The sequence below is a fragment of the Symphalangus syndactylus genome, chromosome 3, assembly GCF_028878055.3.
Source record: "Symphalangus syndactylus isolate Jambi chromosome 3, NHGRI_mSymSyn1-v2.1_pri, whole genome shotgun sequence".
Lineage (NCBI taxonomy): Eukaryota > Metazoa > Chordata > Mammalia > Primates > Hylobatidae > Symphalangus > Symphalangus syndactylus.
The window spans coordinates 23,895,718-23,910,861 of record NC_072425.2 but is presented as its reverse complement, the minus strand read 5'-3'; the positions used below and the strand labels follow the sequence as shown (position 1 = coordinate 23,910,861).

The window sequence follows — 15,144 nt, the reverse complement described above, 5'->3', positions numbered from 1 at the left end:
ACACCCTACCCTAAACCTCCAAAGTATTCTGATAGTAATTTTTCCTCCATGAATGTGATTGCTACCATGATCATATATTCTTAAAGTGCTTACATTTACATTTGAAAAACAAAACAGGATTGACCTGTGCTTTGGGAGCTAACATGAGGATGGTTTACCTTCCTAAAAATGAGTAGGTTGAGTAGATTATAGAAAAGCAGGCCTAGTCTTCCCTTAGTTATTCCCCCATATCCTAGCCTGGTGGCCACACTTCATGCAACACTGCAGTGAGACATGCATTACTTAACTCTTTCCAAGGGCTTTTTGGCTCTTCTTTGGACTCCATACACAGCACTGTCCACTGCTGCTAATGCCACCCAGGAATCCATCCCACTTGCCATATTAAGAGACACAGTTTGGCCTGGAGAATACGCATCTGCATCAGGAGACAGATGAACCTAAAAGTTCATTTGTAAAAGAAAAGAAAAGATCATTTGTGTGAGACAAGACTTTTCAGAAGCAGCTAAGACTTTGGCAGCCTCCTTCATTGAAAAGAAAATTCAACTGTGACTTATAATTTGTGGCTTACCTGGAGCTGGTTGCCACATTTTTCTTCAATATTTAACCAGACTGAATCAGACACTAATTCTGCTGTCTGCTCTCCTGTGACGATGTAATAGACCAGGAGTCGGGATGAAGGAACCATGTTCTGTGTTACTGGAATGTTTATACTTTGATAAGACGCATCTGAAAATTTCTCCCTCGTGCCAAAGTGGATTATTTTGCCCTTGGATAAAACCTAAAAATAAACAGCAGCAGCAACAATAAGCAAAAAATAAACAAACAAAAACAAAACCTGTGCTTTAGGATGCAGCCTGGAGCTGGAGCAGAAATTATTTTAAGAAAAATAAAGTTAGGCCGGGTGCAGTGGCTCACGCCTGTAATCCTAGCACTTTGAGAGGCCGAGGTGGGCCGATCACTTGAGGCCAGGAGTTCAAGACCAGCCTGGCCAACATAGTGAAACACCATCTCTACTAAAAATACAAAAGTTAGCCAGGCATGGTGGTGCATGCCTGTAATCCCAGCTACCTGAGAGGCTGAGGCATGAGAATTGCTGGAGCCCAAGAGCTGAAGGTTGCAGTGAGCTGAGATCATGCCACTACACTCCAGCCTGTGCAACAGAGCAAGACTCTGTGTCAAAAAAAACAACAAAAAAAGACATAACAATTTTGGCTGGGCACGGTGGCTCACACCTGTAATCCCAGAAGTTTGGGAGGCCAAGGCGGGCGGATCACCTGAGGTCAGGAGTTTGAGACCAACCTGGCCAACATGGTGAAACCCTGGCTCTACTAAAAATAGAAAAATTAGCCTGGCACGGTGGTGGGCACCTGTAATCCCAGCTACTCGGGAGGGTGAGGCAGGAGAATTGCTTGAACTTGGGAGGCAGAGGTTGCAGTGAGCCGAAATCGTGCCACTGCACTCCAGCTTGGGGGACAGAGCGAGACTCCACCAAAAAGGAAGGAAGGAAGGAAGGAAGGAAGGAAGGGAGGGAGGGAGGGAGGGAGGGAGGGAAAGAAAGAAAGAAAGAGAAAGAGAAAGAAAGAAAGAGAAAGAAAAAGAAAGAAGAAAGAGAAAGAAAGAAAGAAAGAAAGAAAGAAAGAAAGAAAGAAAGAAAGAAAGAGAAAGAAAGAAAGAAAAGAAGGAAAGAAAGAAAGAGTTAACATTTATGGGCCTACTATGTGCCAGGAACTTTAACATTTGTTTAACTCCTTTCATTCTCACAATACATCAATACGAGGAATATTATTCTCATTTAAGAAACTGAGGCTCAGGAACTAACTAAAAGTCATACTGATTTTAATTCAAAATCACACAACTAGTAAATTAGAGAGCTAAAATTTGAACCCAAAACTGTTCAAAGTCATCACACTGTCACTAAAACCCCTTTTGTTTCACTGATTAAAAAAAAAAATAGATGAATAAGTGGAGTGCATCTTATTTGGGGATTTAAAGCCAGGGTTTAGATTCTAAATTGAAGGTTTAAGATTAAAAAAAAAAAATCACGTGAAGCCAAAATGCCCTCAAAGATCCCTTAAATTGTCCTTAGAGACCAGAACTGCATACATGGGTTTGGTATCCAGTCCATAAACAATTTCCCTTCATCAGTCAATATTTTTCCATGGTCCTCATTACTGTTTTTTCAAATTTCTTCCTCAAAAATGTTGAAAAGCCAACAGCATGAATTTGGCCTGGCCATCGAAATAATTCATTCCATTTCTTTGGTGATTGTCAGGAAGCTCTTAATATTTTTTGTAAGTTTTTTTCTTGGTTTCACCAACAAGCTTCATCGATCCACCTCTGTTTAATATAAATGATGCAATAGGGATGTTGCTGAGCTATGGAATTGGAAGAGGCAAGATAGGATTCTACTCTCAGGAGAGGATTTTGCTTCCCCGTTTTTTGACAATAAAATGCACTTATCCAAACTGGGTCTAGGCATACAATCTTTGGCCATGAAAGAGAGCAGAGGCAACATTATTTAATCAGGTTCTCGCTTTGGAATAACTAGGCTCTCTTTGGTAAAAAGTGTTATTAGAACAGGAGTCAGAGTCCTCAGCTCAAATCAAAATCTTCCTCTTCCCAGCTAAGTAACCATCATAAGTCTTTTAACTTCTCTGTCCCTCAGTTTCCTCATCTGTGAAATGGTCATGAAAATCATGCCCTATTTCAAAGGTTTTATGAGAAACTGATGTTCAAGTCAGATGATGTTCTTGAAAGTGCTTTGTGAATACAAGTATAAAGGATAATTCTAATGCCTCTCTAGAGGCAAAGGAGAATGTTCCAGGTGGGGGAATAAGATGTAAATCCATCATTATGTACTTACCAAGTAATTATAGTGAGTTATTTTGTCAATATATGGGCTTTTGGGGGTAACAATAATATTCAGATGTTCTCCCACTAGCAAAGCCTTATGGTTATCGGTCCAATCAATATAAAGGTAACTTTGGCTGAGAGATGAGTATGCTATTGCTCGGTAACCTTCCCTGGCCTGATTTTCTTCTGGAAGATCTGGAGCATCAGTTTTGACCTGAAAAGGGAAATTTCAAAAAGACATGTATACTATGATGTAATGCTTTCTGTAAAACATACCTTTCAAATTATTTTCCTTGCTTTATAAATTTCTCAATTTCACAATACCAAATGATAAAGGGGAAAAAAACCTCCATTACTCCAGTGTTTATACAGCTGTGGTATCAAGCAACTTTACAAAGACTACAGACAAGAATGATGGGATTATGGGCTATGGTGGAAAAGTCTGAAATGAAGAGAGAAAGATGCTCCAGGAATAAATATTGGTGGTCTTCCTGAAATGTCATGGTAAGTTGGGGACTTCTCTTCCCATGGGATGATTACAGGGAGATGCCTAAGCATTTAGGAAATGGGGATAGGAGAAGGGAAGTGGTGGGGAGGTAGCACTAACTCTTGAGGACTTGGGGACAGGAGCTATGAATGAACATCTCAGAGACTATCTGGCCCAGTTTCATTGTGAAGTAGACGCACAGATGGGTGCTTATAAATGTGAGGTGGAGAAGAAATGATATCATGGCAGCAATATCTACCCTCAGACGGCAGAAGTGTTATTAGCTCATGCTCTGGAGTCAGGTACACACTGGTTTGCATACCAGTACCACCACTTATTAACTCTGGATAAAATTAGTTAATCAAAAGAGAGGTTAGAAGCCTCCATTTCCTGAGCCACACAATGGCAAAGATAATATTCCAACTCATCTTGCTAATTAAATGGTGTTTCATGTATTCTTCATAAAGCTCTTAGCATGATGCCTAGCACTTAGTAAGTGCTCAATAGATGACAGTGAGTATATGCATGCTGCAGTCATTGGCCTATGTTATTAACTTGCTCATATTTTATTTGAGATTGGGAACTTAATGTTTGCTGCAAGAGAAGACTATTAAGTGGGCTCTAAAGTAGAATGGTTTCTACAGTTAGAAAAAAGGGAGGCTTCCATATTTTTGATCCTTTTGTGGCCCTTCAGGGGATTAAAAGTGAGGGGGGAAAAGAGGATATTCCTAACACTCATGTGCACTGCTATACCTATTCTGAAGCTTCTAGAGTCTGATATGGTCTTAATGGTGTAAGAGAAAACAATTAACTCCCAAATAAAAAATTGATACATTTATCTTCCTCAAGGACCATTCAATGGATTAGCAGATTATCTCTGGGACTCATTTGTCTTGGATGCAAAATTATGGAACTGTTCACTGGACTCGTGTAAAATCTGCCGCATCTGTTCTGCACACTAGCCAAAACACATGGTCAAGAGTACACATTGTCCTAGAAAATACAACAGGAGAATTCAGCTCACATTAAACTCCAGCACCGTCACTCCAGATGGGAGATTAAGCACAAACGAAGCTACTCCATCATCAACACGTGTTACACTTTTGCTTGGATCCAAGTCAGATGGCTCTTGGTTTACATCAATTGTTTGTGCGTTCAGTGTTACTGGGACCCCTCCTACCAACTGGTCAAGCGAATCTTTAACCTGCACCTGTTTGTCAAAACAATCCAAATCTATTTCAACAGCTCATCACTTATTTTAAAGCACAACAATTCTGAAATAATTTTCCTTCCTCCCCACCAAAGTATAAATTATTTATGTATTTTTTTCTTAAAAGTTTTTTTTCTGAGACAGAGACTTACTATGTTGCCCAGGTTGGAGTGCAGTGGCTATTCACAGGCACAATCATAGCGCACTGCAACCTTGAACTATTGGCCTCAAGCCATCCTCCCACCTCAGCCTCCAAGTAGCTGGAACTATTTAGGCATGCACCACCACACCTGGTTTACTTATGTTTAATTTAGTAAAGAGAAGTGTATTCTCAGCTTATAGAAAGATTTAATTCTATTTAGTTAAATCATTCTTGAATAGATTCTCCCATAAATCAAGCAAATGCAAAACATAAATATCATTCTATTAAGTCAGTCAAGGAGTAGGTGTGATAAGGTCTTCTGCTATCTAACTTCTGTATTTCTTTGATTGGTTTAGGACTGGATAAAGGAGAAAATGAGGCAATCACTTCTGGGAATAAGTCCCTTGAATATGAGAAACAAAAATAGATACACCTTTTTTCCTTTAACATCTACCTCTCACTGCCATATATATACATATATATATATATATATATATATACACACACACACACAATTCCACACATAGTTTATTATTTTACTTTTATACAAAATATATTTTAAGCTTATATTCTATATAATATTGTTATATTTATATATTTTAGTATATATATTATACATTACTATAGATGCATATGATATTTTGTTATATATTATTTTCTATATATAGTATATATATGTAAGAACCTACAAGCATGTCCAAACCTTGCTTTGGGCTTGGTAAATCCTTTTTTTTCTTAAAAGCCCATGACCAACAGTAAATAATAAATAACACATTTTGATTGTACTTAAGTTGATCTTAAAAAATAACACATTTTCAAAGAACAAAAAAAAATTTTGCTCTGGCTTTCTAAATTAAGGGCAGGGGATAAACTTTCCATTTAATAAACATAATAAAATATATTATTTATAATAAATATATAATGATAGATAAAATATAAAAACCACATGAATGTTTCAATTCTATACTGTCAGCGTTTAGAAGAGGAAAAGAAGGTAAAGGAGAGAAAAATGAATGCAGAGGAGAAAGCAAAAAAGACAGAAAAAAAGAGATTCAGGGACAGAAAGAAGTACAAATGAAAAGAACAGAGAGCAATACACAGACAAGAGATGGAACAGAGTTATGCACAAAGACAACACAGAGACAGAGGGAAACAAATGAGACACACTGGAGGCAAAAACATAGTGAGAGAAAGGAGTCTATTTTCAAGGAATGATATCTCCATCTTAAGGCTTTTTAAGAATTTGCCACCAAATAATTTTAAATGTTTGTATTTTTTGAACTAGAGTCTTGTGGGATTTTATTTACATATAATATAATGCAATGCTTATTTAGGGATGCCTAATACAAGGCTATCTTGCCCTCACTTTTGAAGTCATTGCCAAGGCTGCAGCTGACCTGCAATTTCCCATCCCTGTCTGTGTCCACCAGAAGGGGCAGGTTTCACAGAATAAGCTCCCTCTGTGATTTACCACGGCAACATTCTTACCCTGTTTGCCACCCACATGTTTTCCATGAACAGAACAAGATGATCATATGTAGCAAGGTCTACCCCCCACCCCATCTACCTTGATGGAATACGGAATCCCAGGCTTCAGGAAAAGAGGAGTAGCAACCAAATTCAGTTTGTAGGGAGAGAGGACATATTTGATGCCAGGTATTTCTGCCTCTTCAGAAAATCCACCTAAGGAAATGGCAAGCATCATGTTGACAGTTTTTAAGAGTATCATGATCTGTATGGATATCCATTTTGTCTCTATATGTCTCCACAGACTTATTCATTTACTCACTCTGTTCTTGCATTCATTCATTTACCAGTAGTAAGTAGGACATAGGTCTTGCTTCAGAGGGGCACAGCAGAGAAAAGTTTAAACCTCAGGAGTTTCCAAGGCCTTATGCACAAGCTCATATGTAGAGAAGCCCTTGGAGAAGTACAGCTATAGGACTGGACTAAGGAAGGATGCTAGGAAGGGACACCACTTTTCATCAGTGGCCTGAGTTTCAGTTGACTGTATTCAAGGGATTGAGGAGAGAGGGAAGGGTCGGGCCAGAAACTGAGCCTTACAGAGGTGGGGGTGGGGGATGGGGGTTGGTGCTCACAGAGCATAGATACATAGACAGAAATCAGAAAAAGGGAGCTTGATGTAGAAAGAACCCTGAAAGGGAGTTCGAGACCAGCCAGGCCAACATGGTGAAATCTCGTCCCTACTAAAACGAAAAAACAAAAACAAAAACAAAAAAAGTGCCAGGCATGGTGGTGTATGCCTGTAATCAGCTACTTGGGAGGCTGAGGCAGGAGAATCGCTTGAACCCAGGAGGTAGAGGTTGCAGTGAGCCGAGACTGTGCCACTGCACTCCAGCCTGGGTGACAGAGCAAGACTCCATCTCAAAAAGAAAAGAAGGGAAGGGAAGGGAAGGGAAGGGAAGGGAAGGAAAGAAGGGAAGGGAAGGGAAGGGAAGGGAAGGGAAGGGAAGGGAAGGGAAGGGAAGGGAAGGGAAGGGAAGGGAAGGGAAGGGAAGGAAAGGGAAGGAAAGAAGGGAAGGGAAGGGAAGGGAAGGAAAGAAGGGAAGGGAAGGGAAGGGAAGGGAAGAAGGGAAGGGAAGGAAAGAAGGGAAGGGAAGGGAAGGGAAAGAACACTTGAAGGTCTACTGGCAAGAGCCCAATAATGTTACCCTCCAGGTAAAGATTAAGTTACACTATTAAGAATAACATTTGAAGCTTTAATATCCCCAAACTCCTTTCCAATATTACATCTCTAATACTCTCTATACATATCCTATGTTTTAGCCAAACTGGATGATCTGCTATCCTCAAAGATTAAGCTTCATCTACTCTTCTTCATCTGCCCTCTCTATGGAGGGTTTCTGTTTCACCCTGTTTACCAACTCTGCCTCAAAACCCTAATTATTTTTCAAGACTGATCATCTTCACAACACTGTTCTTGGTTGCTCAACAATCATCTAGAAGCTCTCCTTCCTCTGAATCCTATTGCATTAATATTTTGCTTAGAGCTCATATGGAATTCTTTCTTGCAACAGTTCTTTCTTCACCTGTCTTATACCTGATGCTAATTTGTAAGCCACTTTAGTGCTGGCATCATACATCATTAATGTTTGCAAGCCTGCGTGTTTGGCAATACTTTAAATATCTCATAGATACTGCTTAAACTGAACTTATTTAAAATAAATTGAGGAAAAAATAAAAAGAAGAAACATTAAAATAATGTTGAAAACTTTAGGCTTTAGGAAACATTCAGTTTGACTCCATCATTATGTAGAGTATAATAATGATAATAGTAATACCTTTTATTTGTATAGTGCTTTATCAAATAGTTTTACATACATAATCTTATTTTGGTTTTTATTTTCACCAGGTGAGAACACTAGGGTGCCAAATGGTCAAGGCAGAGAGCCTGCAGAACTACTTTGGATATGAATTAGGTACTGTTTTCCCATTTTTGCAGTAGAAGTGGAGGTAATAGGGACCCAATGGCTTGCCCAATGACTACAAAGAAGCAGAGCTCTACTGCCTTTTTATAACTATGTACAAGTCTACTTCTTATAATTATATTTAACTATGAAAGAAAATACAATGTGAAATAATTATAGAAATTAGAAATTATTTATAACTTAAATATTCTGTCTAAATATTTTTCAAAAGAAAGTATACACACACATACACACACTCTTACCTGTAGACTCTATGACTGTTACAGCAATATAAAGGTACTTGTTGTTTAAATCTTCTAAACTGTAGTATGACAGTTCTTTGACTGCTGTTTCAGAATCAAATGTGACTTGAGCAATTCCATTTATCAACTTTTTAAAAGGAGAAAAAGGAGAAGTTATTTCGGAGAAGAACTTATAAGGAAAAATTAATAAAATCTGCTTTTACTAGTCTCTAAATTGAAGGTAAATGTCAGAAGAATGGTTTAGCATCAAAAGTAAAGTAGATAACTGAGTCCACAATTAAGCCCAGGATGTTATTTTCTAATTATTTGTATAGAATTATAGAAGTAGAAGAGTCTTGAACATCACATGGTCCAACAGGTCTTTTTGGTAATAGCTGACAAACATGCCTTTTTCCAATTCCTGCGTCATCATTCATCTTCTAGGCCTTTCAGCATACTTCCGCCCTTAACTGAGAGTTTGTTGGTTTTTATAATATTTAATTTGTACTTCACTGCTTACAAATTTAAATACTAATTTTAAAACACACAATGAGTAAAGGGATGTGGGGTTAAGTCATATTATATTATTTAATTATTAACACAACAGTAAAATAAACTTTGCCTTATTTTTTCTTATAAAATTGAGGGACTTGAGGGCAGACATTTTTGTCTTATTTAGCTTTAAATCCCAGTGTCTGGCATAGAATTTTGCATTTTAAAAATGTGTTTAATTTACATCTTGAATTAATAAGATTGTAGAGGATAAATGATTGATGATGCAAACCAAATGAATATGCAAAAGTGAGCAAAAATGACATGAACTCATATCATCTGTGGTATAATGTAAAGAACGCTGAATAAGGGAAAGGGAACCAGTGCCCTAATCTCAGTTCCAGCAATCATTAGCCCTAAACTATGGACAAATAACTTCACGAATATTTCCTTGCAAGAAACTATGCTGTCTCTGGGCATATAAGGGAAATGATTCAGACTCACAAATAGTTTAATAATGAAAATGATAGATAAGTAAACAAGCCATTCCAATAAAGAAGGGTTTCGCAACCCCTCAGCATTATTGACATTTTGAACAGGATAATTCTTTGTTGTAGGGGCCTGCTCTGTGCATGGTAGGAATTTAGCAGCATCCCTGGCCTCTCCCTAGTAAATACCAGTAGCAACCACAAATGTCTCTGGACATTGCCAAATCTCCCCTTGGGGATAAAAAATCATCCCTAGTTGAAAACCACTGCAATGAAATGTGAAGAATGTGTTAAGAAAAGAGGCTATAGAGCCGGGGCAGCTAACCTAGTGTAGAAGAGTCAGGGGAGGCTTCCCAGAGAAAGGCTGTCAATGTTCAAACTTAAAGAATGAGAAGCAATTAGCCAGGCAAAGAAGGGGCAGGAGGGAACAATGGGAAAGAGCATTTTCAAGCAGAATAAACGATATTGTAAAGACCTGGAGGCAAGAGAGACTTTGGTCAGTTAGAGAAATTGGAATGATCAATACAAAGAGGAGAGAGGGAGGAAAGGGCATGAGATCAGCTGGCAAGGGAGGCTGATGCCAAGGAAAATGAACTTTACCCTAAATGCAAAGGGAAGCCAAAGGAGGATTTTAAGTTTCAACCTATCTAAAATGGGGGATTGCACTAGATGGTTTTGAAGTAACTTCTCATCTCTCACCTCTGGATACATCTGTAGGTGTGGGTGACTGTGTCTTAACATCTTACCATTGTGGTTTGCATTGCTGTTTGCATCATTTCTTTTTGATCATCTTTTAAGTCTTCTCTTATTCCAAATGTGATATAAACATCAGCCTCAGTGACTACTTTATTATAAAAATATCTGTCAGACAATAGCATAAAACTGTTTTACTAACATGGTTACAATAACAGGATTCAGATAAAATGTAACAATTTGAAATTACGTAAAGCACTTGAGGCACTTTAAAGTGTCTTTCTTCCTAAGCAAAAAGAATAAAGCTGGAGGCATCATGCTACCTGATTTCAAACTATACTACATGGCTACAGTAACCAAAACAGCATGGTACTGGCACCAAAACAGATATATAGACCAATGGAACAGAAAAGAGGCCTCAGAAATAACACCACACATCTACAACCATCTGATCTTTGACAAATCTGACAAAAACAAGAAATGGGGAAAGGATTTCCTATTTAATAAATGGTGCTGGGAAAACTGGCTAGCCATATATAGAAAGCTGAAACTGGATCCCTTCCTTACACCTTAACAAAAATTAATTCAAGATGGATTAAAGACTTAAATGTTAGACCTAAAACCATAAAAATGCTAGAAGAAAACCTAGGCAATACCATTCAGGACATAGGCATGGGCAAGGACTTCATGACTAAAACACCAAAAGCAATGGCAACAAAATCCAAAATTGACAAATGGGATCTAGTTAAACTAAAGGGCTTCTGTACAGTAAAAGAAACTACCATCAGAGTGAACAGGCAACCTACAGAATGGGAGAAAATTTTTGCAATCTACTCATCTGACAAAGGGCTAATATCCAGAATCTACAAAGAACTTAAACAAATTTACAAGAAAAAAACAAACAACCCCATCAAAAAGTGGGCAAAGGATATGAACAGATACTTCTGAAAAGAAGACATTTATGCAGCCAACAGACACATGAAAAAAGGCTCATGATCACTGGTCATCAAAGAAATGCAAATCAAAACTACAATGAGATACCATCTCACACCAGTTAGAATGGCCATCATTAAAAAGTCAGGAAACAACCGGTGCTGGAGAGGATGTGGAGAAATAGGAACGCTTTTACACTGTTGGTGGGAGTGCAAACTAGTTCAACCATTGTGGAAGACAGTGTGGCAATTCCTCAAGGATCTAGAACTAGAAATACAATTTGACCCAGGGACCCCATTACTGGGTATATACCCAAAGGATTATACATCATGCTACTATAAAGACACATGCACACATATGTTTATTTTGGCATTATTCACAATAGCAAAGACTTGGAACCCACCTAAATGTCCATCAATGATAGACTGGATTAAGAAAATGTGGCACATATACACCATGGAATACTATGCAGGCATAAAAAAGGATGAGTTCATGTCCTTTGCAGGGACATGGATGAAGCTGGAAACCACCATTCTGAGCTAACTACCACAAGGACAGAAAACCAAACGCCGCATGTTCTCATTCACAGGTGGGAATTGAACAATGAAAACACTTGGACACAGGGCGGGGAACATCACACCCTGGGGCCTGTCATGGGGTGGGGGACAGGGGGAGGGATAGCATTAGGAGAAATACCTAATGTATGACGAGTTAATGGTGCAGCAAACCAACTTGGCACATGTAGACCTATGTAACAAACCTGCACGTTGTGTACACGTACCCTAGAACTTAAAGTATAATAATAATAAATAAAGTATCCTTCATGCACTATTACATTTCATCCTCATAAAGCCACATTAATAAAGCTATGTGCTAGATGAAAAAAATTGATCTTGGGGAGATCACAAGACTTAGAATTAGGGCCCTCTCCTATATGCCAAATTACTTCCTTGATAATTTTGATATCAGCTACTCTCTGTTTTCTTTTACGTCTTTAAAAGGTACATGTCCAATCTCACTGTTACATGAGATCTATTCTTCACAAAAAATTCAAACTGCATGTTTCCCTTTTTAGTTTAGAATTAAAGTAAGAATAAAGTAAACTTTCTACCCAGCAAATAATACTATAGCAAGAGCTAACTTTCCTTATTTATGGTTTGAATAAATGGTCCCCATTATAGGAGGTCAGTTTCTATAATTTTCTCTCAAGTGAGCCTTTTATGCTGGTTTAGACCAAGGAATAAACACTCTATTTTCCAAATAAATGCTAATAAGAGTGTTTAGCATAGGGTAATGTTTGAGGCATGGACTCTGGAACCAGACAGGCTGTGCAACTTACTAGCTGTGTGATTTTGAGCAAATTATTAAACATTTATGTACCTCAGTTTTTTCACTTGTAACATGGGAATAGTAATAATATCAACGCATAGAGTTGTTGTAAAGATTAAATGTGCTAATATATGTTGAGTGCTTAGAAGAGTACCCCACACATATAGTTATATAGATTGGTATAACTACATTATATTTTAATTTTAAAATGACCTAAGCTTTCGTGGTAGGTTGCTTGCAAAACTAACCCCCAATTCTCTACCTCCCCATGTATCCACGACCTTTGCACAGTTCCTTGTGTCCACAAAGTGTGGGAGGAGTCTATTTCCTCTGGGCTGACCTTGTAACTTGCTTTGGACAAAAGAATGTGTGGAAGTGATGGTGTGCCAGCACCAAGCCTAGGCTCAGGGGGACTTTTATGCTTCCATTCCCTCTCTTTGAGTGTTGCTGCTGCTACAAGCTAGCCTGCTGGATGATGAGAGGCACACACATTTTTAGCCCCATCCAACTGCCAGACATATGGACAGGACCTTCCTAGACCAGCCAGCTCCCAGCTGACCTACCAACTGGCTGCAGGTACATGGGAGAGCCCAGGTGACACCAGCCTGGCCCAGATCAGCAGAACTTCCCAGCTGACTCATAAATGGTGGGAGTTTTAAGGCACTGGGTTTTGAAGTAGTTATGCAGCATTAGCTGGCTGATTAAATCATTAAAAAAAGGTAGGAAGTGAATCCTTCATATCTCAGTCCCAATATTCTAAGTCACCCTAGTTTCTAAGCACACACACCAAACTTAGATCTTTGGCACTTTTCTTTGTTTTTGCTGCTGAATAGCCAACAAAGCTAAACTCAGAATCAGCTAAAATCAGAATAAGCAAATAAACTATCAGCATGATGTCTCCTTTATCAATTAGTCCCCAAATCATGGCAGACTTTGATAATAAATCACAGCTCTCACTTTGGGCAACTATCATCAACCAGAGTTGAGTTAATTTGAAAAATAAAAATAAAAACAACAACAAAAAAACAAATGTTCTTACCTTGCTTTTATAGAAATTTCAAAATTCTTAAAGTTCTTATAACTAATGAAATTACATTCTGGTTCGATTGAGACAGAAAAATGTGGCAAGACTGAAAATAAAAACAAACAGGTAATATTACCATTTTGATTAGAGCAGACTTTAAAGCCTAGCAAACAGCTAGACTTTCTGGTATAGTTGGACAAGCTGTAACATCAACACAACATCCACCTTATCATCATAATCATCATCGTCATCATCAACATCATCAACAACAATCTCTGCAGAACCTTCCCACTCCACCAATCAGAGGTCAATCCAGAAGCACTTTGCCTATATTTTGATTACAGCATTTATTATAGGCAATAGGTTATTTCTTCCATTAGAGTATAGGTTCCTTGAAAACAAAAAAACTTTTCAATAGTGACATAACATACTGAAATTTGCATTTCAAGATTATTTTGGCTAATACCAAGCAAGATAGCTTGGAAGCAGAGACATCAGTTAGGAGGCTTTTGCTGTAGTCCAGGAGGGAGAGTGCTGATGAATTGATGAGAGTGGCTACAGATAGTAAGAGGTGGGTGGATTCTAGATATACAGAGAAAATAGCAAAAACACTTAGAAGAAGGGAGATGGGTTAGGATTATATGTTACAGAGAGCCTGTAATCTTTAAGGTTGAGTTTCATCATAACGAATTTGTTTTGTCACTGTTTTTCTTGTTAATTGTTAAAATTTGTGTCAGTATTTATTCTTCTCCATGTCATTATGAATCTCTTCAGGGAATAAAAATGGCTTCAAGCAGAAGAAAGTTAAATTTGATAGCAGAGCACACAGAAATGCTAGTAAACTACTATAAGACATGAAAGATTAAACTGTTTACATTACTTGTTAGTCTATTAATATAATTTATTTCAAAATAAGAATATCTTAAATATTCAAATTAATATATTAGGAATTTAGGAGCCAGGAAATAGTGTTGGACTAGGGGTAAGGAAACCTAATTGTTGTTTTTGTTTTGTCACTAATTGGTTTTAAGACTCAAGTAAATCATTTATTGGTTTTACTGGGTTCCACTCACCTCGTCTATGACTATTTAAGTTTCTCCTAATAATAATCACAATTCTAGAAAGGATCTTTACTAGTCAAGCTCTTCAGGGGACTAGATCTCTTCCAGCTCTCGATGGGGAACACAAGTCCACAGAGGTTGTTCTTCTTGATCAGGGTTAAAGGCATGCTGGAACTAGAACCTAGGCATTCAACTACCACTCCTCCCTCCAACCTCTAGCCAGTACTTCTAGCCATATGAGCAGGCTGCCTCATCTTCATCTGGGAATAATTTTGCATTAACTACATTATTAAAAAGAATTATTGCAAAACACTAACTTTTTATAGAAAAACTTTTAATTGGCTGGGTGCAGTGGCTCATGCCTGTAATCCCAGCACTTTGGGAGGTCGAGGTGGGTGGATCATGAGGTCAGGAGTTCAAGACCAGCCTGGCCAAGATGGTGACACCCTGTCTCTACTAAAAATACAAAAATTAGCCGGGTATGGTGGTTGGTGCCTGTAATCCCAGCTACTTGGGATGCTGAGGCAGAGAATTGCTTGAACCCAGCAGGCGGAGGTTGCAGTGAGCTGAGATCATGCCACTGCACTCCAGCCTGGGCAACAGAGCGAGACTCCACCTCAAAAACAAAAAACAAAAAACAAAGAAAGAAAAACTTTTAATTGTCAGAAATTACCATATTCTTTAACTTCAAAATATGCGGTTCCAGTTGTTGAAAAGTCCTCTTTATATTTAGCCTTGATCGTCCACATACCATATCTGTGG

The 15,144-nt window shown here is 38.2% G+C and overlaps 1 protein-coding gene across 3 annotated transcripts in view; it reads right to left on the bottom strand.

The window, feature by feature from the left end:
- C5 (complement C5) overlaps window positions 1–15,144 on the bottom strand; it is a 129,274-nt gene that overhangs the window by 65,314 nt on the left and 48,816 nt on the right. For all 3 annotated transcript variants that reach the window (XM_055271249.2, XM_055271250.2, XM_055271251.1), the window contains exons 6-14: window positions 15,056–15,138; window positions 13,337–13,427; window positions 10,089–10,203; window positions 8,384–8,510; window positions 6,260–6,375; window positions 4,365–4,550; window positions 2,864–3,067; window positions 569–778; window positions 288–437 (exon numbers count right to left, since the gene is read on the bottom strand). In XM_055271249.2, the coding sequence (XP_055127224.1) occupies window positions 288–437; window positions 569–778; window positions 2,864–3,067; window positions 4,365–4,550; window positions 6,260–6,375; window positions 8,384–8,510; window positions 10,089–10,203; window positions 13,337–13,427; window positions 15,056–15,138 (1,282 nt within the window). The remainder of the gene's footprint in view (window positions 1–287; window positions 438–568; window positions 779–2,863; window positions 3,068–4,364; window positions 4,551–6,259; window positions 6,376–8,383; window positions 8,511–10,088; window positions 10,204–13,336; window positions 13,428–15,055; window positions 15,139–15,144) is intronic.